This window comes from Anas acuta, chromosome 10, assembly GCF_963932015.1.
Source record: "Anas acuta chromosome 10, bAnaAcu1.1, whole genome shotgun sequence".
NCBI lineage: Eukaryota > Metazoa > Chordata > Aves > Anseriformes > Anatidae > Anas > Anas acuta.
The window spans coordinates 10,060,545-10,087,503 of record NC_088988.1 but is presented as its reverse complement, the minus strand read 5'-3'; the positions used below and the strand labels follow the sequence as shown (position 1 = coordinate 10,087,503).

Genomic DNA, 26,959 nt, shown 5'->3' with positions numbered 1-26,959 from the left:
TAGAGTTTTTACACCTCAAAAATTGCATATGCCATGTAATAGAAAGAAATACCTCATTTTTAACTGAACTTTTTTTTTTCTTAATTTTGATTATCCTGAGAGTCCCAAGTTTTACCTTTTCTTTTTGGTAGGCACTGTAATAGGGGCATGAACTCAAAGCAGTTAGTATCAGTAATTTGGTAAGAAATCAAAATAAAGTTTCATATAAAGATATGATAACTTTGGAGATAAACCAGTATCCTTCTGCATGATTGTTCTGAAATTATTCTTTGAACAAAGTGAAAATTTCAAAGTTTTTCAGTCTATTTAGGGTATCAACGTGTTTCAAGATAAGCCTTATAAACATCTATCCAGAGCAGTTTTATCAATTCTATGTTTGTATTTAATTGATTTCTGCAACCACATTTCATAGCCTAAAAATAGAAGTACTTCTCATTGCTATCTCAATTACGAATTCTTTTTATTTTTATGGATTATCAAACTTATTTCTTCCCCTAGTAAACTCCTGTAAAGATACTATTATGCAGAGCTAAAGGAGTAGAGTTGTTATTCCATGTTTATAAAAATAACTACGGCATTTTGCCACATGAACTTAAAAATAATCGTACTCGTCTTTCTGAAGTCACCATGAGCTACTCTACTTCTTAGAATATTTCATTCTTATGAAACTCTGCTGAAATGAATTATCAGTACAGAGTATAATGAAAAGAATACAAATTTTAATGGAAGTTTATACTTTTTATCTGTACATTTAGTTAATAGATGGAGGAAATAAAATCAATCTTTCACATTCCTTCTGCTCAGTATTTTAGCTATTCTATTTTTTCATTTGATTTTGAGCACAGATCTGCAACCCTGTTGCACATAAAAATACTGTCTGAAATAAAACTTCCTTTTTTTCTTTTGACACAAAATAGAATTTTGCTGAAGTTATCAAAAGCAGTGCAATAGCATGTATTTATAAGACCATCACTGTAACTCCTGGAAAGAATAATTTCCTGCCATCTTACATCAACAATTTACTACTGCTGAGTACATCTATTTTTCTTTTACATTAGAAGGAAAATAGATATGAAATGTTTTAATCTTAGTTGGGACTACAGATTTTCCAGTCTGATGACAAAATCTCTATCAGTATCCTTTTCGACTCTGAGGAACACAAAAGAGAGCTTGGTTTTGGATACTGAAACATACACATTTATACATACAAGAGGGCTGGTGTTTTTTCCATGCGATTTCCTATAAAAGTCAACTTTTAACTCTAGATGAGTGAGTCTTCATAACTCATTCTGTGGAACAAAGATGCCATCCAGTGGTTGGCTAGACTGATGATTACTGTCTTTCCCTTTTCATCCCAGCACAGTATTTAACTATTTCACATTTGTTGGCATAAATGACTATGCTCATATTAGTTATTTCTGTCTTACTGAATTAAAATCTGAGTCTTATTGGATAGATCTAATATCCCAATATGCATGCTATTTTTAAGTAGGCAGCATGGGTTTCCAAGCAGTTTCCAAATGCAAGCCATGTTTTAAAACAGTTTAAGAGTTCATTCCTATATTCAACTTCTTTTAACTCCTCCTCTCTCTTTCTTGATTAAAAACACTCATGCAACTACAAAAAATGCTTACTTGAAAATAGTGTTCAGGAAAAAATGAAGCATTTGCACAGTTGTTTGTAACATACTTCAAAGATTTTGTTTAAATTAAGACAAGCCATTACAAAAGTCTGGTAGCATTTTCCTTATAAACAAATCTTAATTGCATGATTGCATACTATTTTCCTTTTTATGCACTTTTAAGATTTGAGCCCAAGATGTCCCAGTCTGCAATACTGGGCTGCTCCCAAGTAAGCGACAAGAATCTGTAAGACAACTGAGACAGAGTACCACCATTGATTCCCCTCTCTCTCAAAAGTGAAATTTCATGTTCTTAAGGAAAGTCCCCATACCCATGGCAAGACACTAAGTCTGCAAATTTAATGAATCACAAGATCAGCTAAAATGTTGGATGCAGGTGCTTGAAATTACAGCAACAGCAGCTACTGTACTACACTTTAAAATAGTGCAATTTATATGGTGCTAACTCTGACTTAAAAAAGGTTTAACTTTGAGATTTCTCCCTAATCCTGCTTGGTCATAGGAATCGCCCACAAGGTCTGTGATGGATCTTACCACTGATAAGCAAAAAGGAATGACACACAACATTTGCAATCAGCACTTTTTTTTTCCTTTTTTTTTTTTGATAAATGTGGAAAAATACATGCTCATCTTAGAGCTTGAAACATTTACTTGGAAAAATAAAGAAACTTACATCTTAAGGTGCCATTCAGAGATGAAATCTTTGAAGCTATCCATTTAACACCTGCATTAGCTTTCTATCATTCCCAAGAGGACAAAATGTTTTGCAATTTATTAGATACATCATCATGCATTTTGAGGCATTCTGTCAGAATTATGCTACTAAACTTTAATTTAAAAAAATAAAAATGTAGTAACAGGCAATGGAGTTAGAATGCATGTCTTTTGGGTAGGCAAAGGAAGACTGAATATACAGTTGGTTATTACCAATTAGACTCTCCTAGTAGAGAAGTAGACTTCTCCAGGAAGGAATACCTGCCTAGCAGGTGCACTATGGAAACCTATCAGAATCACACACATTAATGGACTAGTTCTACCCGCTTCTTGCCCCATTTTGCACACAATGCTATTGAGCCTTATTCAATTCAATTCAGTTAGAACATGGTAGGATAATACAGAAGTACAAACATTTACCTGTGACCTTGGAGACATGCAGAACTGGACAAGTCCCTGATCTAACCAAACCTGCTCTGACTCAGATGTTGGAGCAGTTGACCTCCCAAGGTCCTTTCCAACTGAAATGATTTCAACTTAGTATCGGGGGAACAGAAGTTTTCCTTTATGTTGTCCACAATCTGAACTGTAGGTAATAATTACTTTAAGAGTCTGCTGTTTTCATTGTTGTCAGTGGTATATTACATTAGTAGGAGCTCTGAGGTTACTGAATGAGACAGGCAATGTGCACAGCAGTTGTAGCTAAATATTCAGCCCCTTGCAGATTTCAAGGGGCCTTCTGCTTCATCTCTCCTGATTACAGAAACCTCTACATTGGACCATTAATATTATGGTACAAATATAAGTGTGGATCTCTACTGTAAAAGAAAAAATATTACAAAGAATGGAATTCAAATTTCTATTCATTAATGTAGTATAAAAGTCAGCTAAATGGAACACTCCATAGTTTCCACTGAAAAATGTAGCAACAATAAATTTCAATACAAAAAAAAAAAAAGTTGACAAAATTTCAGGAATACAACAGCTTTACAGGCAGGAGCCTCAGGGTTGAAAACTCTACGTCACAGAACAGCTACCATAACATCCAGTGAACTCATGTAGACAGTCTTACAATTCATTAATTAATGCTGACAATAAGGACTAAGCTGCAATTTGTGAAATTCCGAATTGCTGCGTTTCTGATGCAATTCTTTCCTCTGTTTCCCACACCCTAGAAAGATACTGTAAGTTTAAGAGTGTGTATGATTAAAGGAAATCAAAAATAGCAATTGCATTTCTAGTGACCATGTTCACATTTCCATTGCTAGTGACCAACACTTTGTTCACAAGAATGAAAAGCTAGAGTAAGTTATTTTAAAGAAAGTAGAATATAAAATAATGAAACAAATATGCAATAATAAAACACTAAGGGCAAAATAAATTTATACATAACGCAACTATTTTTCAAAATTCTTGCTTTGCTTTAGATGCCAGTTTGCCTTCTGGCTAAAAACACATTCTTCACACACGCTGGGAATGTTGAGGAAAACTAGTCAGCATTCAGAGGATTAATACAGATTTCCAGCTCTGTGCCTTTAGGCTTAATAGTCAGACATCTATTTGTCCTCAGGAGAGGTTAGGGGTTGAAATGCAAATACGCAAAACAAATGAATTCTTTGTTAAGATATCAAGAAAAAGCTTGATCTTTGCTGCTGTTTAATAAATCCTTGCAATTTTATGGACTTATTTAAATGCAGCATTGTGTCTTACTATTTTGAAGGAGAAAACAATGCAAGGAAACAAACACATTCATTCTGACTAAAATTTGTTCTCTAGAGGAAAAATGACATACACCCTTGACAGCTTATTTACCAAACTCACTAAAGATTTATTGATTTATCAATCAGTGCCTTGAGCATTTGCTTCTCCCCAAGGGAAAATTAACAATTCCAACTAACCTAATATATTCTATGTATAAACTAAGTGAATGCAAGAATCAATCCTGGCACAGTTTACAACATCTAGTCAAAAAAAATGCTGTCCCTTTTGGTGTATGTAAAATTGAAAGCTATACTAACGAAGAATAAATGCTCATGTTGCTTACAAACATAAAAAATACTTATTAAGACAGTACAATTGAACCCAACAGACATTTTAAATCATTTAAATACTCAGTGGGAGGCAAAAGCATTGGAAAGTAAAAAATTGAATGATTTTGCTTCTAGATTAATACTAAGTACTACCACTATTAGTTGCAATACTGACATGCCTCAAAGCAGAGATATTTCACAAAGGACTACAAAATTTCTTTCATTTCACCTGCAAGAGTCTAAGCCTGCCAATTAACTACTGGTGTGATGACATCAGAGCAACGTAGAAATTCCAGAACAAAATAAAAATCTATGAATATTTTGTCATTTAACAAAGAAATAGAAAGGAAGAAATGCTCGAACATTATACAGATTGTGCTTTCACCAGTGGAAAAAAAATGCAACACATGTAAGATTCTTTTTTCACTACAAACAGTAGATATATCCAAAATACAGGAAAAAAATATAATAGAAATTTGCACTACAAAAGAACCAAAACGATAATAGCAGCTCAATTCATCAATGCTACTGTATTACACTTTGCAGCATCAGGTCACTATAGAAGGTCATAGAATGTTCCAATCTCTGCTACTTAAGTAAGCACATGAAGAACATGTAAAGCAACACTTTCCCTTCTCTTCACACACTACCAGAAACATACAGTATTTTATGTATGCTGATGAGGGGATAGCTGCAGCTTAGCAGCTATCTATCAACAGGATGCCTTGTCATCACATTTAGTATTTTCTCATCAAGATACATTCCATGTGAATGTTAAAATCTGGTACAAAAAAGCAAGTGTGTCTTGTGTTTTTTTGTTTGTTTGTTTTTTGTTTTAACTTCATATATTTAATTCCATTTACCAGAATTTGTTTTGGAATCCACAGAAGTAAAGATTTTATTAAACATTCCAAAGTGTATTTAAAGAAAAGTCCTAAAGACATGTGCCCCCCCTTCCCCTTTATTTTTTTACTTTTTAAATAGATCTAAATAAGAAAATTGTCATCCAATCATAGTAAGAAAGCCAGGAATTATTGTAAAACACTGCCCTCTGGTGTTAAACCAATTCTGATTTATATTTTATATTTAAGACACCCCCCCACCCTCCAGCCACCCCCCTGCATTATTTTTTTTTTACCTGAAAGAACCACCTCCAGGGTCATTCAGCTTGTTTTTCTGATTTGCAGAGACCTGAACACCAAAGCCCCCAGGACTTTTGCTGGCTTGTATTGTTGGTGCCTTCCCTACTGTGCCTGAAAAACACCAAGCGATGTTATTATGAGCTGTCTTAGACAATTTACATCAAAGAACCTTCTGTCCAGGAACTAAATTTAACTGTCTGTAAATTGCAAACAAAGGAAGTAGTTATTTTTTTAAAAAATTACACTGCTGAAGAAGAACAACTTTAGATTAAAAAAAATACTAATATTACAGTTTGTTCTATATTTACATTATTGTAAAGACTCCAGAACTCAAAACCATTGACCATAATTGTCTATAATACATAAAATGGTTGTGCATTTGCAATTGTCAGTAAACCACTTTTCTTTATAATCTGCACAGCACAAAGGAACCTGATTTCAAATGTTCTTAATATGGATGTTTTAAGTCACAGTCACTTGAGGTATTTGCTATAGCTTTTACATTTCCTTATAGTTATTGTTCTTTGTTGCAGTGAAAAATATTTATTTTCAGAGTTCAAAATATTATTTGAACTATTCTTTAATGTTTAATACTGTAGAAGTATGTAGAAGACAACATACTATTTTAAAATTTGACATAACCCCTCTCATAAAGGTTGTCTTTATTTTGTCTTTTTTGAAAATGCTCTTTTAAAGTAATTCATGTCTGTATCTAGATTTTACAAGTCTATATGTACATTAAAAAAGGGGGGGGGATTTCTAATCAAGCCAAAGTGTGGTAGATATTTAGCGTCTTGTGAAACTACATTAATAAATGGGTATTAATTCCTCTCCGACATTTTTAAAATATAATCAAAAATAATTACAGGTTTATGTTACTAATTGGTAAATCGATAAATCTGCATTATTATTATTATTAGAAAACATTACATCAATATTTGACTCAAAAAGCACTGACAAATGACAAATTTGGATTTAGTCCGCCTTCACTGCTTAATATTTTAAGACTTGCTTCCTTAGGTTATATTTTGTCAGTTTCCTTTAAACCCACCCACCTATGTTGGCATGTGGAAGTAATTAAATCATATGTCTACTTGATCTCACCTTTTTCTTGTATATTGTTTAATTTTACTGAGAGTTAAAACACAAAGTATTTGAGACTGAGAAGTAGGTGAGACGTTTTCCTTCATATCTGTGGATCTATTGCATAAAAATGGCATGGTATAAACTTTAGCAGAGATACGTTATTCTTCTTTCATGAATTCAGAAAACCTAAACCACAACTATCTCAACAAATCCTTTTAATAACACTTCTTTGCTGAAACAAAAAGTCTGAGCTTTGCATGAGCACGTTACTTTTTTCATTCTGAAGTCTTCATCACCCTTAGCATATGCTCTCAAAGCAAAACTAATTGAACAGTGTTTGTTCAGTTCTTCAATCTGCATAAATGCATTGTTGTGTGGACCCTCAACATTAGCAAATGCAAAACAGGATTTAGGCTCTAGGCCTGGGGAATAAAACTATTTTGTCATTGGAATATTCAAGGTCTCTGAGATGTCACAGTTAGCATTAGTTCATGGCCCAGTCAATTCTTTTATCTATTTCAGATCAACTAATTGAAACTGTTTTTTTTACTAAGTGAATAAATAAATAAAACGATAATAAAAGTCAGAAGATCTCTGCTTTCAACATTTAGCATTTAGGAAATTAAAAGTGTATTAGCCCTAAAAAATATTGCAATGTATCAAGTAAGGAAGCAGTGGCTCTCCTCCAGAATTTAAAATTATATTCCTTAACAGCCAATATCAATGTTTTCTTTTCCACAGATAACTTTTGACACCCCAAAAATATGGAGAGGGTAGAACAAAACAATAGTTAACCTCTCTGTCTCAGGAAAACCGTATTTCTACACAGAATATTAAAAAAAAAATCTCACTTTCTTTCACCCAATATATATTCTGAATATATATATTCTGCTCAAATGGATCTGGGAATGTAAATATAAGTTTGGGAATGACAAATGAGTTTTCTGGTTTAAAACAAAGTTCTGCATTATTAAGGACCAAAAAAACCTGCTAAAATACCAAATTATATTACAAGGCCGGGCATATTTTGAGAACTAGAATCACCTGTGGGCCTATGTATTTCATGGGATTGGTAATGACATACAGAGTTTTTCACCACTGGGTCCTTGTTTCAAATTTCAAGTAGTATGATCCAGAGAAATAAGCCCAAATTTAGGAGCTTTTAAGTTCCTAGTTGTGCACAGGTCAAATAGCTGCAATGAATCTGGCTAATTATTTTACCCCATGGTTCTATTCCTCCATGTAGGAACAATTCACAGATTTATTATATTGATAACTACTTTGATAAAGAAGCGTAAATTTTTCCTGAAATAACTATAAAGCTATTTCCCCTGGTACAGATACTATTTATTAATATTAAAGTTCTTAGAGTCTGCCAACTATTTACACTACTGTTTTTAAAGCATTCTAGTTTGTTCACATGGATAAATTAATACTAATGTAAAGAAGCATTATACTAGGACATTTGCTCCTATTTGAGAAGCAAAATGCAGCATTTTGTGGAAGTCAGCTCAATTTTGGTATAACAATCTTTGAAAAGACACACTCCACAAAATTGCACTACCGTAATTTTCTATATAGATCACGTCCTATTCCAGTATCTTAGCTCTTTCTACAGGAATAGAGAGGTCAGTATAAAACATCATTACACTGGTGTTTACAGTACAAAGTTTTAACAATGCATCACGATTTAAATGTACTGGTATCTGAGAAAGGCACTTCTTAAAGCTGCAAACACACAGCAGACGTTTCTCCAAACATGGGCTGCAAGATTCGTAGCTTTCAAAATGGGACATTTTCTAGATTTCCATTCTGACTGTTTTGGGGATATAATTAAATAAATGTAGTGGTGAGCTTAAACAAGCTTGTCAATAGGAATTAGCTCACCTGAAAGCAGGCCTTTGCATGAACTGGCCTTTATGAATTGTTGTCTTCCTTAAACCAAACTGCCAGTTAAGTACTGCCAGTACTTCATTGGCCAATCAATGGCCATCATGAATAAATCAGTGTTCTGAATCGACTGCTTAAAAGACAAGTGCCAATACCATGCAAATTCTTGTCATACTGTTGTCATTCACAACTGCAGACTGAACAAGCACAGAAATGAAACTGATCATTGCCTTCACTCTCAGACATTGGTCAGAAGTGAAAGTTCATACTTTAAAATACTGAACACTCTCCCTGTAAATAAACAGGAAATAAGTGTCAGTGCTATCAAATACACCTTATATGAAAGTAAATGCATTTCTTTCTAACCTGGAAAAACAGCCTACGACAGGCTTACAGTGACAGCTTGGTCTCCATGTCCACTCAGCCTTTGGATTCTCTGAAGAGAACTGAACAAGTAGAATATCAGCTGCTATTAAATGTGATCTTTGTTTTTTTGATGCTTTCTTTTCCCAAGAATGAAAAAGACAAAGCAATAAAGTAAAATAGGCAGCAATAGCTTTCATGTACATTTAAACTACTTTAATTCAATACTTGAAGATGATAAACTCTGTATTCCATTACAAACCCTCAATCGTCTAAGGGCCCACATCCAAAGAGATGATCTCTCGCAGAATCAAATCCCAAGGCTAACAGGTGGAAAAAAACAAAAAGCATATTTACTAAGAAAGTAAGAAGGGTTCAAAAATCCTCTTAAAAAGTGTGATGTATCAAACATTAATCCACCTGTGCACAAACCCATAAGAAAGTTGTGTATGATACCACACCTCCTGCTCCCCTGGCATGTCATGTTGCTGTAATCAGTCTCTGACCTCAGCACAGAGTAAACACACTGCCTGAAAAAAAACATGTGGGTTGAGAAATTTCTCTCAAGCTCCTACCTCAACTTCTATAGCTGCAGAGAATGGACTTATAACATTCTGCTTCATGTGCATTGATGTATTTTTTGTGTTTCAGGAAAAATTAACAATTTCTTTCTTGGCCCAGAGTTAGAGCATACAAGAGTCAAGTTCCTGACTTCTTTCAGAACTTTATAAGGAACTAAGCATATGTGAGTTTAGTTGTAATGTAGTTTCAAAACAGTTAACTATGTCAGTCTGAAATATGTCAAAACTGCATAGTGAAAACATGCACTCCTCAACCAGTATGAAATAAAAAAGTGTCAAGCCTGCTAATGTCAGCACTGTAAGTTTTTCCCATGCTACTAGTTTGTAATTACAATGAAATTCATACAAAGGTAACAATCTCACTAAAACATTTAAACCCATACCTTGTGGTCTAATGGTCTGAGTTATTACCACTGGCATCCTAATCTGGGTAGTCTGGCAAGCAGGGTTTCGTTTCACAGTTTGAGCAGATGTTGACTGGATAATCTGCTATTATTAAAAAAAAGTATACTTACATTATACTCTTTATACACAAACACACACAACGTAAATACACTAATACCTCTAATTACTAATATAAGCATATGGATCTCTACAAGCACAACCAGCTAGTGACAAAAGTCATTTTCATGTAATGCATGTGGTTGTGTGTGTGTGTATATACATATTTAGCTGTTATACTTTAAAAAAAAACAGATATTTGACACAAATGTCATATGTCACAACCATCATCAAAAATATATTTCAAAGATGTGAGGTATATATTAAAGCTTAGACCTTTGTCTTCAGATTTTTTTTTTTCAGAAAGCATTTTTGCAGAAGAAAATGCTACAATAATTTGAGTGGTATATACCTACAACCATTAGGTCTCTCACTATAAACCTATGCTTTTTAAAGAAAATATATACTAGAAGTAAATTCCAAAATATTATGGGTTCCAAGGTCAGAAATACACAAGAAGGAATGCAACGTTTTGTGGTGATCATACAGTATTTGTCTTTTAAATGTTAATTCGGTATTCTCATGTTTTCACTTACTACTAAAACAAATTCTGAGGTCCCTACTCAAAACTGAAACTGGGCCAGAAACTTAGAATTTGACTCAAAAATAAATTTAATTAAAAAGAAAAAACTCCAAGGGTCATTCCTAAGCAATAGCAAAATGTATGTTCATGAAATCAGGGACAAGTAGGCACAGATGTAAAGAATAGAAGATTCAGTAAGACATGAGGATGCTGCAAAGCTGGAAAAAAAAAATCCTTAAATGAACTTTGAAAACAAAACACAGGCAAACAGCTGTAAATAAGATTACAACCACAACTCAAGTCAGAAAACCTCAGAAGTCACGTGCTCTTCACAGTCACAACTAGTGCCATAGCATAATGGTCCCATTTCTGAATTACAAGTCTCTGTCTTGCACCATTCAGTACTACCTCCTAGAAGACAATACACAACGCCATACACCACCATACAAAGCAAACGGGAAACACTGCACCTTTATTCATTGTTATTTTTACAAAGTATCTAAAACCATATTAATTAGCTGAACAGCGAAGACAAAATCTCTGACTTCAAAGTGTGCTATGGAGAGAAGGAAAGGAGAAATATATGCTTTGTTTTGATTTCAAATGAGATGTAAAAGTAGAGAAGTAAGAAGTTGAGGAACAAATAGGAAAGTGTTCCATCATCAGGAACCAGGGTTCCCCAGTCTGAAGGTGAAAACTACAAATAAGAGAACAGAGTAGTGAGGGAACAAGACCTTTAATATAGTCTGGAGAAAAAAACAAATAGGAGTATTTCGAAGTTAGGAAATTGCATTCTGCACAACCTAAAATATTAGAAATTGAGAGGTTATAATAAACCTGCAGATGGAGAAGTATTAGCAATAGCTACCTCGCAGAAAGTAAAAGGGAAAAAAAGAAAAAAAAGATTAAGGATTCAGCTTCAACTACAGACACTGAAGGAGAATAGAGTATTTGGACTAAGCACAGAAATGGAACAAGTGGATATAAATTTATTTAGTCAAGACAGGCAGTGAGTAAATAGTAACACATAGAAGGGAAAGAATTAAGTAGGTACCACAGGAAAAACATATAGACGATAAGTGACAAAGAGGAAAAAAGTTGAATTTTACTCCATTTTCAAGCACACAAAACAGTTTCCATGTACAAGTGTATTTTAGTAAGTAAGGAGACATAATAGCCCAAAAGTAAAAAAGGGCTATTGATACAGAAGAGGAGAACATTGTCACTTCCACAGTAATATATTGGATGAGTCTTCAGAGAATACTGAAGAAAAGCAGACATACCTTAACTGGCCAAAAGTCAGGCCTAAAAGGAATTATATGTGACCTGCAGATAACAATCACCATCTGGTACTACAGTAATCTTCTGTCATTAAGCAGCAAGCAACTTCTAGAGTTCAGAATCAAATTGTTTCACCTGATTAATATTTTCACGTGAATACCCTAAAAAATCTGTCATTAACACATTAAAGATAGGCTGATATTTAACCTTTTAAGATCACACAAATGATGGCAATGCTTTCTTTATTATTAAATACATTCAAAATACATTCAAAAAACGTTCTTTAACAAGTATCGTACTAGGACCTCAACATAAGTGCTGAAAATGTAGGAAATGACTGAGAAATAATCTTTTCCAAAGGGTGTAGATCAGAATCAGCATTTTGAATTCCATACTGAAACTAACCAGCAACAAGGAACAACTGCACCCAAACTCAGAGCAACGTTTTACAGTACCTCGGATTTCAGTTTCTATATGGTTTTAAGATACATTTCAACACAGAATGTGATCTTCAATTCTGGAATCAATAATGCAGTGAATATTAGCAATTTATTTGTGAAACAGAATGTGCAACCTTCTTTCCAAACAAAGTACCTAGTAAAAACTAATGAATCAGGGGTAACTTACGCTATGTCACAATTTATAAACAAAGTAGCACTCTTCATCAATTAAATTGTTCAAAATGTTCTAATCCTCCTGCCTATTTTCCCCACAACACAAACATTTCTATTTTGTCCTGAATTTGGCCTGAAAATATAGGCAATGAACAAGATACTGGCAAGCCAGTCTGGGAGATGATCAACTTAACCAAAATTATGTTACATTTCTGACAGCCTAAAAATACACACAATGAGCATACCCCCATCTAATGTAACTTATTCATATACCAAATCTTGAATGACCAATTCATTAAGGATTTCCTGAACCAGATTGATATAGAAGATACAGAAGTGGATGCTTTTTAATACGCTGAGGTTATCAGACACAATAGTTCAGCCTTAACAGAAAGAGAGTTCTTATTGCTTTCTGCAGTTACATAAAGGGAAGGTGTAGAGAAGACAGATCCAGGCTTTTCTGGATACACAATGGAAGGATGTAACACAACAGGCACAAGCTGGAATAGGGGAAATTTCCTCTTAATGTAAGAAAAAACAATTTACTATAAAGGTGGGCAAACACTGGAACTGGCTACCCAGAGAAGCTGTGGAAGTTCACCTTGAAGATGTTCACAACATGACTGGTTAAGGCCCTGGGCAACATTCTCTAATTGGACCTCCTGTGAGCAGGAGGTCAGACTAGACACCTCCCAAAGTCCTCTACAACCTATGCATTCTACCCCTACTGCCAACATTATAATATTAATGATATTTTAAAAGTGCTGAAACCTGAAAAGGTGGTAAGATGAAAAGAGTCTTCAGTTTACACAAACCGCTGATCATTCCATTTCCACTAAAAAGAAGGGAATTCAGTTTCATTATTACCACCACCGAAGACAGCAAGTATAACAGCAGAACAGTAACAACAAAGGCACAAAAAGCACAGGTTTATTGTGATTTAGCCATTGCCTAGAGTTGATAATAATCTTGGAAAATAGCAAAATTATCAAACAAAACTACAATTAAGACAGTGCCATGACAGCACAAGTACTGTCATAGATCGGCCTATTCCTCTTCAATCCATCAGTCAAAAGTTGAAGAATCATCTCAGTGGCTGTTGCACTTCAAAACTGTTCAAGGAACGTATTAAAGCAAGAAAGTCATAGCATTGCTTCTTCTCCAATGGCAACATGGTAGAAGTTAACTTAATTCTTTTCTATAAAATAATATGTCTCTGTAAAATAACAAGCACACTTCTCACAGTAAGTATTCTCCTTTTATTTCACCATCCTACTCCACCCCTAACCATCACCACTCTGCTGCACTAATGAGGCTTGCTTTGATACATCACTTGTCTGCTCCTCCAAACAAGTTCCTTCTCTCACTTTCTGAATGCTCAGACTACTACTCTGTCCATTTCTCAGTTTTCACATCTGAAAAAGGGCTGTCTATGTGATGGTGCTCGTACAAAACAAACAGATTTGTGGATGAAAAAAGGATATTTAATGGACATATTACTGATAACTAGAATATTAAAATGCTCACAGCTGAAACATCCATTTTTCTTAAAGACCTTCTCAAAAAGCTTAGATTCAATAACTATATGACAATAAAATTATAGTGCTATCTGGTCCTAATTTAAGCTGAAAGTGATGGTCGTGACAGGTGTGAATCTTCTACCATATGTATTATTGCAGGACAAGGAACGCATTACAGATGTAAACACAGATAATTAACACAATACTCAAGAACACAGTAAATAAAAACACAAATGATCAACAGATTGAGAAAGATTTCAGCACATAAAATGGTTTGAAACAGGAAGACTGATAACTTCTTTTACCTTTCTCCTTCCTAAATGGCAGATATTAAATAAAAATGAACGCTACTATCTACTAATCATTTAAAGAAAAGAACCTTTACGACAACTAGATTAGAGCTCACTGCTAAAGGCTTCAAGGACAGGAATTTTGCAAGTCTCCTTGATCTAGATGCTCCTTTACAGATGCATAAAGTCACAATGGTATGTTTCCCCTTACCTGACAAGAGCTGGAAAATTAACCTAACTTGATTTACATAAAACATAATTTGCAACAGAAGCATCTGATCCAGAAGTTTAAGCATACCAAATATAGCAATAAAACCAGCAAAGGAAATAGATGTTTCTGCAAAGAATGGAACATAAAAAAACATTTACATAATATATCTTATACTGAGTATTTTCTCTCTCAATTAAAAAAAAAAAAGTACTACGGAAGGAAGAAATAAATATGCCACTTGTAAACGTACAGAATTCAGAATGGCCGAATGTCTGATATGACATTTATCTTCACTCATGAGTAAACACTTGCTAACTCACTTGTGGCTATGCCACTTGTGATTTATCAGTCTACTCAATCCTGAAGATAAATGTCATATCAAACCTCAGCTATCATGTCATCTGGCAGCATTAACTTCCAATGTTCATGCTTTTACAGACCTAAGTTCGTATTTACCATTATTTAAACATGATGCAACAGTAACAGAATTTTTCACCGATGCCTCAGAATTTGCATAAGCAATTACTGTTTTCCTTCCAAACACAAAAACTTTTTCTACTTTTTAATGCAGTATATACATTTTAATGTTAATATGGCAACAATATTGTTCCATTGTGTATATGCTTTCAAAGAAGCAATGAAGTAAATAAAAAATGGCTATTTTTAATTCAAATAGCCATTTTCTACTCTTCCACTAGAGATTTAAAAGACCAACACTGAACACTGCTATATAACATGATTCTTGTTCTATCCCTTTATTTTACTTGCAAATTCCATTGTTCTATCTCACTTTCTAGGAGCCTCCAACTATATCTGCACAATCTTTATACTACTTTCCATAAAGCAGCACTACAGGCTGGGAGATGAGTGGTTGGAAAGCTGCCAGGCAGAGAAGGACCTGGGAGTATTGGTGGATAGTTGGCTGAATATGAGGCAGCAGTGTGCTCAGGTGGCCGAGAAGGCCAACAGCATCCTGGCTTACATAAGAAGCAGTGTGGCCAGCAGGGCTAGGGAAGTGATCATCCCCCTGTACTCGGCTCTGGTGAGGCCGTACCTCGAGTACTGTGTTCAGTTTTGGGCCCCCCACTACAAGAACGACATTGAGATGCTCGAGCGAGTCCAGAGAAGGGTGACGAAGCTGGTGAGGGGCCTGGAGAACAAGGCTTACGAGGAGTGGCTGAGGGAGCTGGGCTTGTTCAGCCTGGAGAAGAGAAGGCTCAGGGGTGACCCTATCACACTCCACAGGTATCTTAAAGGAGGCTGTAGTGATGTGGGGATTGGTCTGTTTTCCCACATGCCTGGCAATAGGACGAGGGGGAATGGGCTAAAGATGTGCCAGGGGAGGTTTAGGTTGGATATTAGGAAAAACTTCTTTACTGAAAGGGTTGTTAGGGCACTGGAAGGGGCTGCCCAGGGAAGTGGTTGAGTCACCATCCATGGAGGTCTTTAAGACATTTAGATGTAGAGCTCAGTGATACGTTTTAGTGGAAGACTTGTTAGTGTTAGGTCAGAGGTTGGATTCGGTGATCTTGGAGGTCTCTTCCAACCTAGATGATTCTGTGATAATTAAATTTGTTTTAATTAAGATGAATCACTTCAAATTTCTTACTGTTTCTTTATCATTTAAATCTAGTAAGTGGCTTCAACCTCCAGGAGCACTTTCTTCTTATGATGCAGTGTCAACACAATATAAAAAATGCAAATCAATCTCTTTTACTCAACAATCTACTTACAACTTCAAAACTTTTAACAAATAAAAAACTCTGTTATTCATAGAAATGTTGTCTGCTCTAACACCCAGAATGAGACGGGTAATGACTGCACATATAAGGGTATATAGAGCTCCTGCCCACCAAGAATGACAATTTAGAGAAACTCTGAACATTGCATTTAGAATAATTATGAAAATCAATTGCTGGCTTATCTCATTAGTGTCTCATCAATGAAATATTAGCCCAAGATTCATCCACATTTCCAGTGCTAATAGTAGTTAACCAGTACTAATAGTACTATCTAGCTCTTATATAACATAGCTTTGACATAGTTTAGAACAGGATGTATACTTTACAAAACAGATAAATCATCTGCTCTTGTATCTCTGTTAACGCTAGATTTTAATGAAATTTCCTTTGTGCAATCTACATTGCATGCCGAACAGCACACAGAGAACTCCCAAGTTGCAAGAAACCTCACTTTAACGGGGTGATGTACCACCACATTAGAACAGCCACAAGCCACATGAACAAGCTCTGTGTTCTGTTCTATGGGCAAAACTTGCGTATGATGGGAAACAAACTTGACTACAACTTAGCATCTCAGTACCTTACAGAGTTTTGGGTGTGCTGTATGTGTGCCAAACCTGGCTAGTGACAGCTCACACGTCTTAGCCCCATTGCTGAGTTATATGATATGCTCTGTCTTGTGCCAATTTCTATCCAAATGAACATCAAGGATGCTTTGTTTTTTAGGAATAACAACCAGTGAAGCCAATGTTGCTTTACCTTCAGAAATCTCAATTGTGCTAAACTCCTTCTCATATACACTTCATATTGTTTTTCTGGAAATAATAAAATTGCTTAAATGTAATGAATGTTTTTCATTTGTTTGTTTCAAAACAGCAGAATCTTACAATTATGAATCAGAATAACTTCTGAATGAGCTTTCCAAATGTGCTAAGAGAGGGGAGTACTGTGACCACTACTGAATGTAGAAGGGCAGACTGTAAAAAAAAACTGAATTTGCATAAGGCGATGTTTTTTAAAAATACCATTCTGACTACTGAAATTCAAAACACTATAAGATGAGATGCTCTGAAAGACTCAATATATGCAATGACAAAAATTAGTATCATGTCTTTCCTAAAGTGTTGTGAGCTATCTCCTAGCACTGGTCCCTTTATAAAATCCCTTTTGACAGAAAAGTCAGACAAAATGAACAGTTAACTGATTTTTAACTTTTTTTTTTTTTTTTAAAGAAACTGGACTACTGTAGCTGGCTGGTTTGAAAAGATCTAGATTCCAAAATAGGCTTGCCCTTCTGCAGCTGGACAGTTTGCATAGCCAGCTGGAACTCTCTCCAGTGAGCTTCAGGCTTGGAGAGTCTGGAGCTCAGCCAGTTTCCTCCATCAGTGCTGGCCACCCTTAGGCAAACCAGCTGTAATCTTCTTCTTCCGGAAAAGTCCCAGGCAAGACTGCCAGCAGCTCTTTGCTGTGCTTTGATTTTGGGGAGCACAAAAAAGTATGAAGAGTGTGATCACTGTCACTACAAAAAAAAAGCCAGTACTTAAAAACAATTACTAGAGTGCCATGGAATGCTGCTGGGTTGTCTGCTTGGCACGTGAGCTAATTGCTGTTGTGGTACATAGGATTTTTTATGCAATGACTCCTATTGTCTGATGCTACTTTTGTCTGTCTAGAACTAATCTGAGGGCCATTTAGAAGTGCTTGGTCAGTGCAATGTTTGGTTCTATTAATTAATGTACGTTACTGATATATTAAAAACAAATATGAAAAGCCAATGAATTTTCATTTCTTGTGTATTCACTTCTCTATAAAATATGTTCTAGACATATTAAGCGTAGTTTCGCTCTGCATTTGCTACCTTTAGAAAAAAAAGAGGTAATCTCATGTACCCAATAAAATGAACATCCAGTCCTAGAACTATCTCCCTTTGTAGACAGAAAACTTCCTTTGCCAATCAGACCAATCTCCTCAATGTTCTTTTAGGAGTTGTAGTTCCTTCATATTGCACAGGTATGTTGAATAAGATAACAGAGCAACTCTTCACATTACTAGTCTCCACTCACATTAATATCATAACTGCTTGCTTTGTGTATGCATCAGATTGTTAGAGAGAGAAACTAAACACACATGAATGTAAAGACCTGTCTCACATAAGTTTGGGTCTGTCCCATTCAGAAAATATTCCACAAGAACTGCAAGCATAAACGAGACTCCTCGTGGACTTACTGATGTTTTCATTGCTCAACATCAGTGTTTCTCAAAATGGGGGTGTAACCTGTCTAGCAGTCGCTGGAATGTTTAGAGTGGGTTGCAAAATGTTGGAAAAAGCAGTGCTACCTGACAGTACCTTAGCCCTAGGACTGTGACATGAGAGCAGACTAGACATACTGGCCATGAATGATAATACCTGTAAGAAACCTGCTAGTTGCCGTCAGAAATTTGTTTTCCCCAGGACAGAGACTAATTTGTACACCTACTGCTTGCAATTACCATCAGTTCCTGCTCCCCTACCGTGAAGAACCAATGCCATTGCCAATTTCAGTCTTAAAAGACATAGACAAATCATAGAAGTCACAACAAGTCTAAGAAACACCTTTCTAAATAATAAAACATTCCAGAAGGGGTGGGAAGAACACATTTCAGAAAAGAATTCACATGGCTGAACAAAAAGCAGTCAAGTTAAGGTACAAAACATCCACATCTCATTTGTATTACAACCATCAAAGTTGTGGGTCTTAAAAAAAAAAAAAAATAGTCAAATGTTCTTACACCTTAAAACTGTGTTCACAAAAGGGTGGTAAAATTCTATTTATTTCATTTGTAATTTAGTTATTTAACAGCCAAAAAACATAAGGTTCAAAAGACTAAGGCTCAAATGTTTCAAACTCTGCTAATTTTAAAATAAAGTACAATAAACATTCTCTCCCTGCACACCCTAGAAGCTATTTCTTTGGTATAGCATACAAATTTAAGAATAGATAGATCCCTGCAAGGTGTTACATTGTTATACGTGCATCTCTGAATCTTGATAATATATATTTTTACCAATTTGATATACTTTTTGTAACCTGACAGTTTGATTTTGAAACCAAAGTCGAGTACTTTAATCATACATATACAGAAACTACAGACAAAGGAATTCTTACATCTTTGCTTAGAAGGATGTTAATGCCTCTATAAACTTAGTGCCTTGGTAAAAATTCTAAATGAGTTTTAACTGTACACACACACACACACCAGCAGGATATATTCATCACCCTCTCAATGACTAAATGGCTGTACCGTTGCCGTATTGGTAACACCTCTGCAATTAATGAATCTAACCATGTAATACTCCAATATACAATAATGACACATTCCAGTAAATAAAATATGGCACTGTTTCTAAACAAAACATACTGCTGCAGTACAGCTGTTCTACACAATTTTGTTATTATGTATAGGAGAGTTAAAAATTAAGTAACTGATTTTAATGCAGACTAATCTAAACAAAGCAACATATCCAATAACGTACTAAACATTTTACTCTTGCCTGTAAGTTTTGAAAAGTTTTCCATTCTACATCATTAATTAATTCACAATCCACTGTGATCACACAACAACCATATTTCAGAAAAAAAGGCCAAGAGTATACAAAGCATTACTTAAAAATTTAAGATATGTTTATAAAATTATCTAAATTAAGGGTTTGTCGCAAAGTTTGACCATGTATGTAAAGATCCATAAAATGAGGTGCTACTGCACAGTACAGAACATGATAAAAAAGAAAGCATTTCCCAAACAAGCTGGGGAAAAACAAACAAACAAACAAACAAAAAAAAACATTAAAAATTGCTATTCAGTCTGTTAAGAAATTCTCTTTCATACTATGGTACCTACCAGTTGAGAACTCTGATTTGACTGTACCACCTTAACCTGAGGAGGCTGCACTGTATTTGATACAGAGACTGTGCAAATGTTGTTTGGTTGCCTTATTCCTATTGTCTGCGTTGTGACAACAGAGGAAATACTTCCAGAGGCAGATTGAGGTATAACTTGTGATAGCTTGGTTTGTTGAAGTGACTGCTGAGACGGCTGTCCTTGCAAAACTGAATGTTGACTATTCAGTAAAGATTGTCTCAATGCAGGTAGACTTTTCTAAAAACAGAAGAAAGGTGATGAAATATCACGTTTACCGGGTTGACAAAAAAAAATCTTCTGTAATTTGCTGTAAACATAATTAAAAGAATGCAGTTTTCTGTCCAATTGTACAATCTGCCTAGTCATCAACAAGAAACAATACTGAACACATTTTATAAGAGCGCAAGTTCAGTTTCCATTTTTAGTAAGCTTTCAATTTGAATTTAGCAACCCTGCAGACTTTGACATGCCTTAATAACATGGTAATGGTAAAATATGTAACACTTCCATCCTCAAGTCTATCTAGAACTTGTAGCTTAGGTATTTGGAAGGGGGAAAGAAAGGGGAGGAAAGATAAGACAGAACAGTAGGAAAAGCCCACTGCCTACTAGAAGAAATAAGCTGCACCAATTTGCTTCTCTTGACATGCCTCCAGTACCTAGAACAAGATGATTTAACTGTCGATGCCCTACAGCGATAGTTGTTTACTGTATTATTACCGATCTAATGTATTCTGACTGCATTAGAAAAGTGTACTATTGTATGCTTCATGTTCAGACCAGTTCAACCAAAAAAATACAGTTCTAAAAGACTATACCGTACCTTCTGAATAAACTTTTTACTTTTTAAGTGGTAGCAGAGTTCTTTTGAAGTGCTCCCCCCCAGGCAGCTATAGAATGTAACAACGTTTAACTCAAGCTACAGTCTTTCTAAATTTCTAATATTTATTTAAAAAGTAATGTCTGTTGCCAAAAAAAGGACTTCAAAGCAAGGAAACAAGTTAAAACTTATCCTCATGCTAAAGCTAAGAGCAGGAATAAGCACAAATAAGGGTTAATGGTAACTTGAAAAAAAAAAAAAAAAAAAAAAAAAAAAAAAAACAGAAGCAAGGGGAGAAAGTTCAGAAGAGTTGAACAGAGAGAAGAAAGAGAGGGAATTTGCCCTAAACTGAGAATTCTTGGACTAGAAGAAAAATGCTTTTAAAACAATAGCTGTGGTTTTGTTGGGGCATAATTAAACATGCTTTATATATATGCATATAATCTTGCATATGGAAACTGTTTTAGGTAAAGTAGAAAAAACAGAACTTATTTTACCCCTACATTTTCTACTTTAGGACCCAACAATCAATAAATCCATTTGGAATCCCTCTTCTATATGAGGAGAGTTCCAGATTACAGGCAGGATCAGCTCACCAATTATTTCAACAGCATTATCTGGTTCCATTTTTCATAATCACCATTACACATGCACTGGAAGTTATCAATGATTCAAATATAAATTACAATAAATATGGAAAAAAGCCTATTTAATTAACTGAAGCGTTCTATAGAACACATAACTTTTCTAAAAGAGTGTTGTACTTTACAAAAAACGGAACACAGAGAAGTAAATGCATTGTAACAGTAAAGTACAATTTTTACTGTACAATTTTTGAAGTTGTGCAGACTTCAGTAGAAACTGGTACCACAAAGTAAAAATTGAATAGTCTCACTTTAGATGGGTGAAGCTAATTCCACTTAAAAAGTGTATTTTAAAACTTGAAATATTGACATTTGCATTGAAATAAACTAATTTGAACAATATTCACATTACCTTAAGGAAAGGTACAAGATATGGCTGGGGAGATGATTTCAGTTCTGATTGCAGGCGGCCTGTAAATTCTTCTGGATCAATCTTCGCATCCTTGGAGGAAAAAGAACAAACCATCAGTAATTCAGTTCAGTTGTTTGTTTGTTTTTCCAGATAATAATGAGAACAAGAGCTCACACGTAAATATGGATGTACATATATACACATGTATTCACACACAAATAAACGTATATATTTATACTGTATATAGGTGTGTGTAGGCTGTTTCAGAAAAGACCATGGTTTGGAGGAAAAGAAACTCAATGTATCCTCAAGTAAAAATCCCATATTTTATTGTATTTTTCAAAACATGAGCACAGTATTATCCATCAAAAAGAGAGTGTTTTTGATGAATGCACACTAAATACTTTGTTGCATTTCCCCTTTCAGAAACTGAGACAACCTACATTAACAGTGTTTTTGAAAATATGTAACAAACAGGATATTTGCATTTTGATGCAGCTCAACTTCTTTCCCTATCATTATACAGAAAATAAAAGCTAAGATCAAAACAATAGATTTCAGCAAATATAAATAACAAGTTTAAAGATAACTGACATTAGTGTGAGGTATTTACCAACAAATCCTGAACCAGAGCTTTCACATTACGGGACGTTTCTGGAGAAGGTGAATTATGAGAAGCAAGTTTTATAAGAGTAGCTAAAAAGTTTTTGCATTTTTTCACATTTTCTTGCATTTCCTAAAAAATAAAAAAAAGAAAACAGATCATACCCATGCTATTTTCCAATTATGATAGGTATATGTTTTAATCACTATAAATAGAGAAAATTATTAAATTTTTCTAATTCAGGCAGGAGATATTTCACATACATCTGCAGCTATTTTGCTACTGCTAGTTACCTGACATTTTCTTCACTTCTGTATGTAACTGAACATCATACCTCATAATGACTAACAAAAGTCAATTAAAAAAATATATTTAATATCTTACAATCTGATTTGATAGAAACAACCATAAACGAGAGAACATAATGTAACAATTTGTTGGAGATGTATTCTCCTTTGAGATACAATGTAGTGTCCCCCAAGCCACTTAATTTGTTTAATTATTGATTCAATATGCCTTTGCACAAAGCAGCTACAGCAGTAAAATCAAATTAGAAATAGTTTTCAAACATTATCATATCTAATGTTTTTGCATCAGCATAACAGCAGATGCTCTTCTTTTTCAAGCTATTATTTTTATGTGCTGTAATTTGCTCTGAGAACCAGAAATGTAACATTTCAATGTAACCACAGTTTTGAGGCCCAGCAATATTATAATAATGATGTCCATAGGCTAAAGGCCTGATTGTTCTGTTTACAGAAATGGAATAGGTCTTTCACTATTGAAACATATGTGGTCAATTTTCCCCATCCTGCCATAAGTGTTCTCTCCTTTCAGAATCTGTATTCCATTTAGTTGAAATGGTTTCTTCTTTGTAAAGTATTTGTTCCATCACAGGGCACTCCCTGTGCACATGCAGGGCACTTGCGTGAATGTTCCATTTCTGAATAGATCTAAGAAGTTCATAAAATATTAATAAAATCAAGTATCTAGTCTTTTAATACTCACCTGTGATACAACTGTAGTTCCAGGTACAGGAGAGCTTGGTATTACTTGGGGCTGTGCTGGTACTTGTGCTGTTGTATGAGGTGGAAGTGGCAGCCGAGGCTGACCCTGCGTCTGTGCTGAAGCTTGAGTTTGTCCACCAGTAATTACTGCAGGTTGTTGAGATGCTGATGTTCCAGTTGCTACCGTGGTCTTGAATACATTTTGAGCACTTGTTGAAACTACTGATACCTATTAATATTTTATATTAAAAAACAGATCATTCTCTAAAGTATTAAACTCAACCATAAAATTCTTAAAAACTTGACCAAAATATCATTTCTTTCACATATGCATGTACTAACAAAATAAAACCATTAACTTTACTAATTAGAACTCCTTTATACCCTTTAACCATACTGAATAGAAGTCATCCTCATTTAAAGTTTGTTTTATTACAAAAATAAATGTACCACTAAAATGAGTTGCAATTATCCAGTTCTTTAAAGTGACCGTGCTGACATGACATCTGGAACTCAACTTTCTGCAAACTCGTGTCTTGATATAAACAAGATAATTGCTGAGGATCTGTTGTCATGTCATCGGGTTTACAATTACCTATACCCCGGTTACAACTCAGATCCAGATTATACTAACACACCAACACAGTTTCCCAACCTAATTTGAGCTCAGCAGCTGTATATATGCTTTCGCACAGTGCAAAGCCCTAGCAAACACAACTGTCTTCGATGTAGCTGGACCAAATGTAAAAACCCTGCTGCACACTTCTCAGCCTAAAGGCTAGAAAGGTTAGAAAGCTCAGGCTGAACAGAGCACCACATACACAATCCAGTTCAGCTCTGACACTTGACTTGACTAAATATGCTACCCTTCCAAGTACCAAGAAGTCTCAAACAGACATGCCAAATGAGACTGCAGAAAGTAGAGAGCTCAGCGAAGCAGCACAACTTGCTGAGCAGAAGCTATCAGGACCTCCTGATCCAACCCACCTACCTGCAGAGCTTTGCTCTGACTTCGGAACAGACACAGAACAAGCTGAGCCAGGTACCTGTACTGTGATGGGTGACACTGTGGATCCTGTGGCACTAGTGACCATGCAGAAGGAAATACTAGAGCTCTTGGCAGGAGACAAACCCAGTCCAGCATGTCCACCACTAAAGCGAGGCTTACAAGCCCAGCTGACTGTTGTTTTTAAAGAAAAATATTATAACTATACTACTAATTTTTGTCTGTTATCTAGAAAAAAACAGAAAATACAATCTAGGCTATCATTCAACACCTGCATAATACAGATGGACTATCCATTCATTATTTACTTCTATGTTTGTGATAAAAGCAAACATAGTAACATTTCTCATTAAAATTCACATTAGGAAAACCATACAACTATAAACATACTCCCCCCTATCTTCTGCTTTTTATATTCTTAGTACTTACTGTGGTATGTGAAAGAATAGAGCCTCCTGGCAGAGTTGCAGCAGACGTAGCACTAACAGGTGTCGCAGTTGATTGAACAACTTTGGCTTGCACGGGAAGTCCTAGGCGGACAGTAGATGTGGCTACAGAAGTTGGTTGCTAATAAAGGAAAAGTAAGAATTTTATTTTTTCCCCTCATTAGTAACTTGAGCTGCAAAGCTTTTTAATAATAGTGACTGCAAGAAGAATCAGTATTTCTTTGTGAATTGTCGGCACGGAATGCACGCTGTAATCAGAAAGCAACTGGAATGTTAAAGGCAGCCGAAGGAAAATAATTGGATTACAGCCTTTTACTCAGTAGCACACTGCAAGTCAAGAACACTACATTTGTTTTAAGCAGCAAACATATGGACTGTCTTTGTAATTTACCATAACTGGTGAGATTAGTATAGAGATTGCTCACCATTATATAGAAGGACTAATTCGACAAGATTTGGGAAGAAAAAATGTCTTCAGAAAAGTTGTAATTTAACTAATACATCACACAGTAAAGTAATTCCAACAAAAGGGATCTGCTTGTTATTAAAACTGCAGACCCCATTGGTCTCAATTCTTATATTCTCTTATAACTGGCATTTACTGAGATTTGCATTGAAATAAATATTTAGAAAAGACAAATTTTCTACGTGTTTAAAGAGATCATAACCAATCTTGTTTCTCGTTAGATAGCAAAATGTGAATAAAGAAAAATTATAAGTTATATGTCACTGTAGTTAGTACTTTTATAAAGAACAGCTTATTTAAAATTCTTACACTATTAAACCTACATAAAATACTTCTTCAAAGAATATCGAGTATACTTATGAGATCTCCAGAAGGAACAGAGGCCCAGGCAGGTATTTAAAGCCCCAAGCACTCCCTATCAATCAGGCCAGCAACATAATCTACTGGATAATAATCTTTTGTATTTGGGGGAAATAAATAAATAAACAAATCTACCTGACATCTGAACAAAGCCTTTTTTTTTTTTTTTTTTTGTCTGGACAGCTTACAAGATTTTTTTTTTTTTTTTTATCTTGAGTTGAGGAGGTAGCCTAGAGGCAATATACAGCATCACTGTGAATAGGCAGAATTGTCTCTCTTTTTGGAAGAACTACTATAAACGCTTTTTCTGTTTTTAAATACCACAATTGCGTCTTCTGTACAATTTCTCAATTATACAGAAGACCAATAGCCTCAATTTCCCTTAAACACTGGTCAAATGAAACTATATGTACCTGATTTGTGCCTACATTTAAAAATATGAATACTGTATATCTTGTTCATTTGCTTATAATCAGTATTTCCAACCTACGAATACAGCATGCCTGTGCTGTCAAGCCTTCTTGTCAATAACTGCTTCCAGAGTTAAGGATGTACAAAGAAGGCAGACAACCAGGCAACCTACAATCAGGCAGCTACTCAGTTCCACAAAAGATGTGTAAATACATACATAGCTCAGGCTGCTAGCTAGGGAATTTGTCTCAACTAATAAATGCCCACAATTCTTCATAGAAATATGCTTGGAAAAAAAAAAAGAACTGCATATAAATAAAATATAAAATGTCAGTATCATAACAGTGTAGAACCCAGCTAAGTATGCAACACCTTCCATACAAAGTATTCCACTGTGACAGACCACAGAAGCAAGCTGTGAAACATGAAGACTAAATTGACCCTGTTTTAAAAGTCACTAGTGACAAATGCTGTTGATACAACTCATTAATAGATTTTGCTGCCATATTGTACATTAAGAAAAAACCTTACTAACACATAACTACAAACAAAATAATGCAATGGTTTATTTATGTCATTCCAAAACTCAACAATGTTTAAAAGGTAAGAATGAAATGAGTGGATGAGAAACAGAAAAATTTTTTGAGGTTAGTTTCTTGTTAAGTATCATGGAAATGATCTTCAAATGACAACTGCAAGTTACCAGAAGACATTATAAAGATTCACAACACAAACACATCAACAAGAACTAGTAGAAAACCATGACTTAGAAGCTAACAGCTGTATTTTCTATGAAGAGAAAGCTGTAAATAGA

The 26,959-nt window shown here is 34.9% G+C and overlaps 1 protein-coding gene across 2 annotated transcripts in view; it reads right to left on the bottom strand.

Annotated features, from left to right (window-relative positions):
• The window catches only part of LOC137862137 (transcription initiation factor TFIID subunit 4-like), a 142,520-nt gene that overhangs the window by 102,572 nt on the left and 12,989 nt on the right, over window positions 1–26,959 (bottom strand). The window contains exons 3-9 of one of the 2 annotated variants that reach the window (XM_068693835.1): window positions 24,892–25,029; window positions 23,458–23,685; window positions 22,459–22,581; window positions 21,846–21,935; window positions 20,010–20,267; window positions 9,832–9,934; window positions 5,525–5,639 (exon numbers count right to left, since the gene is read on the bottom strand). In XM_068693835.1, coding sequence (XP_068549936.1) covers window positions 5,525–5,639; window positions 9,832–9,934; window positions 20,010–20,267; window positions 21,846–21,935; window positions 22,459–22,581; window positions 23,458–23,685; window positions 24,892–25,029 — 1,055 coding nt within the window. Of the gene's footprint in view, window positions 1–5,524; window positions 5,640–9,831; window positions 9,938–20,009; window positions 20,268–21,845; window positions 21,936–22,458; window positions 22,582–23,457; window positions 23,686–24,891; window positions 25,030–26,959 lie in introns of both variants that reach the window. The other variant, XM_068693834.1, reaches the window with a different exon arrangement.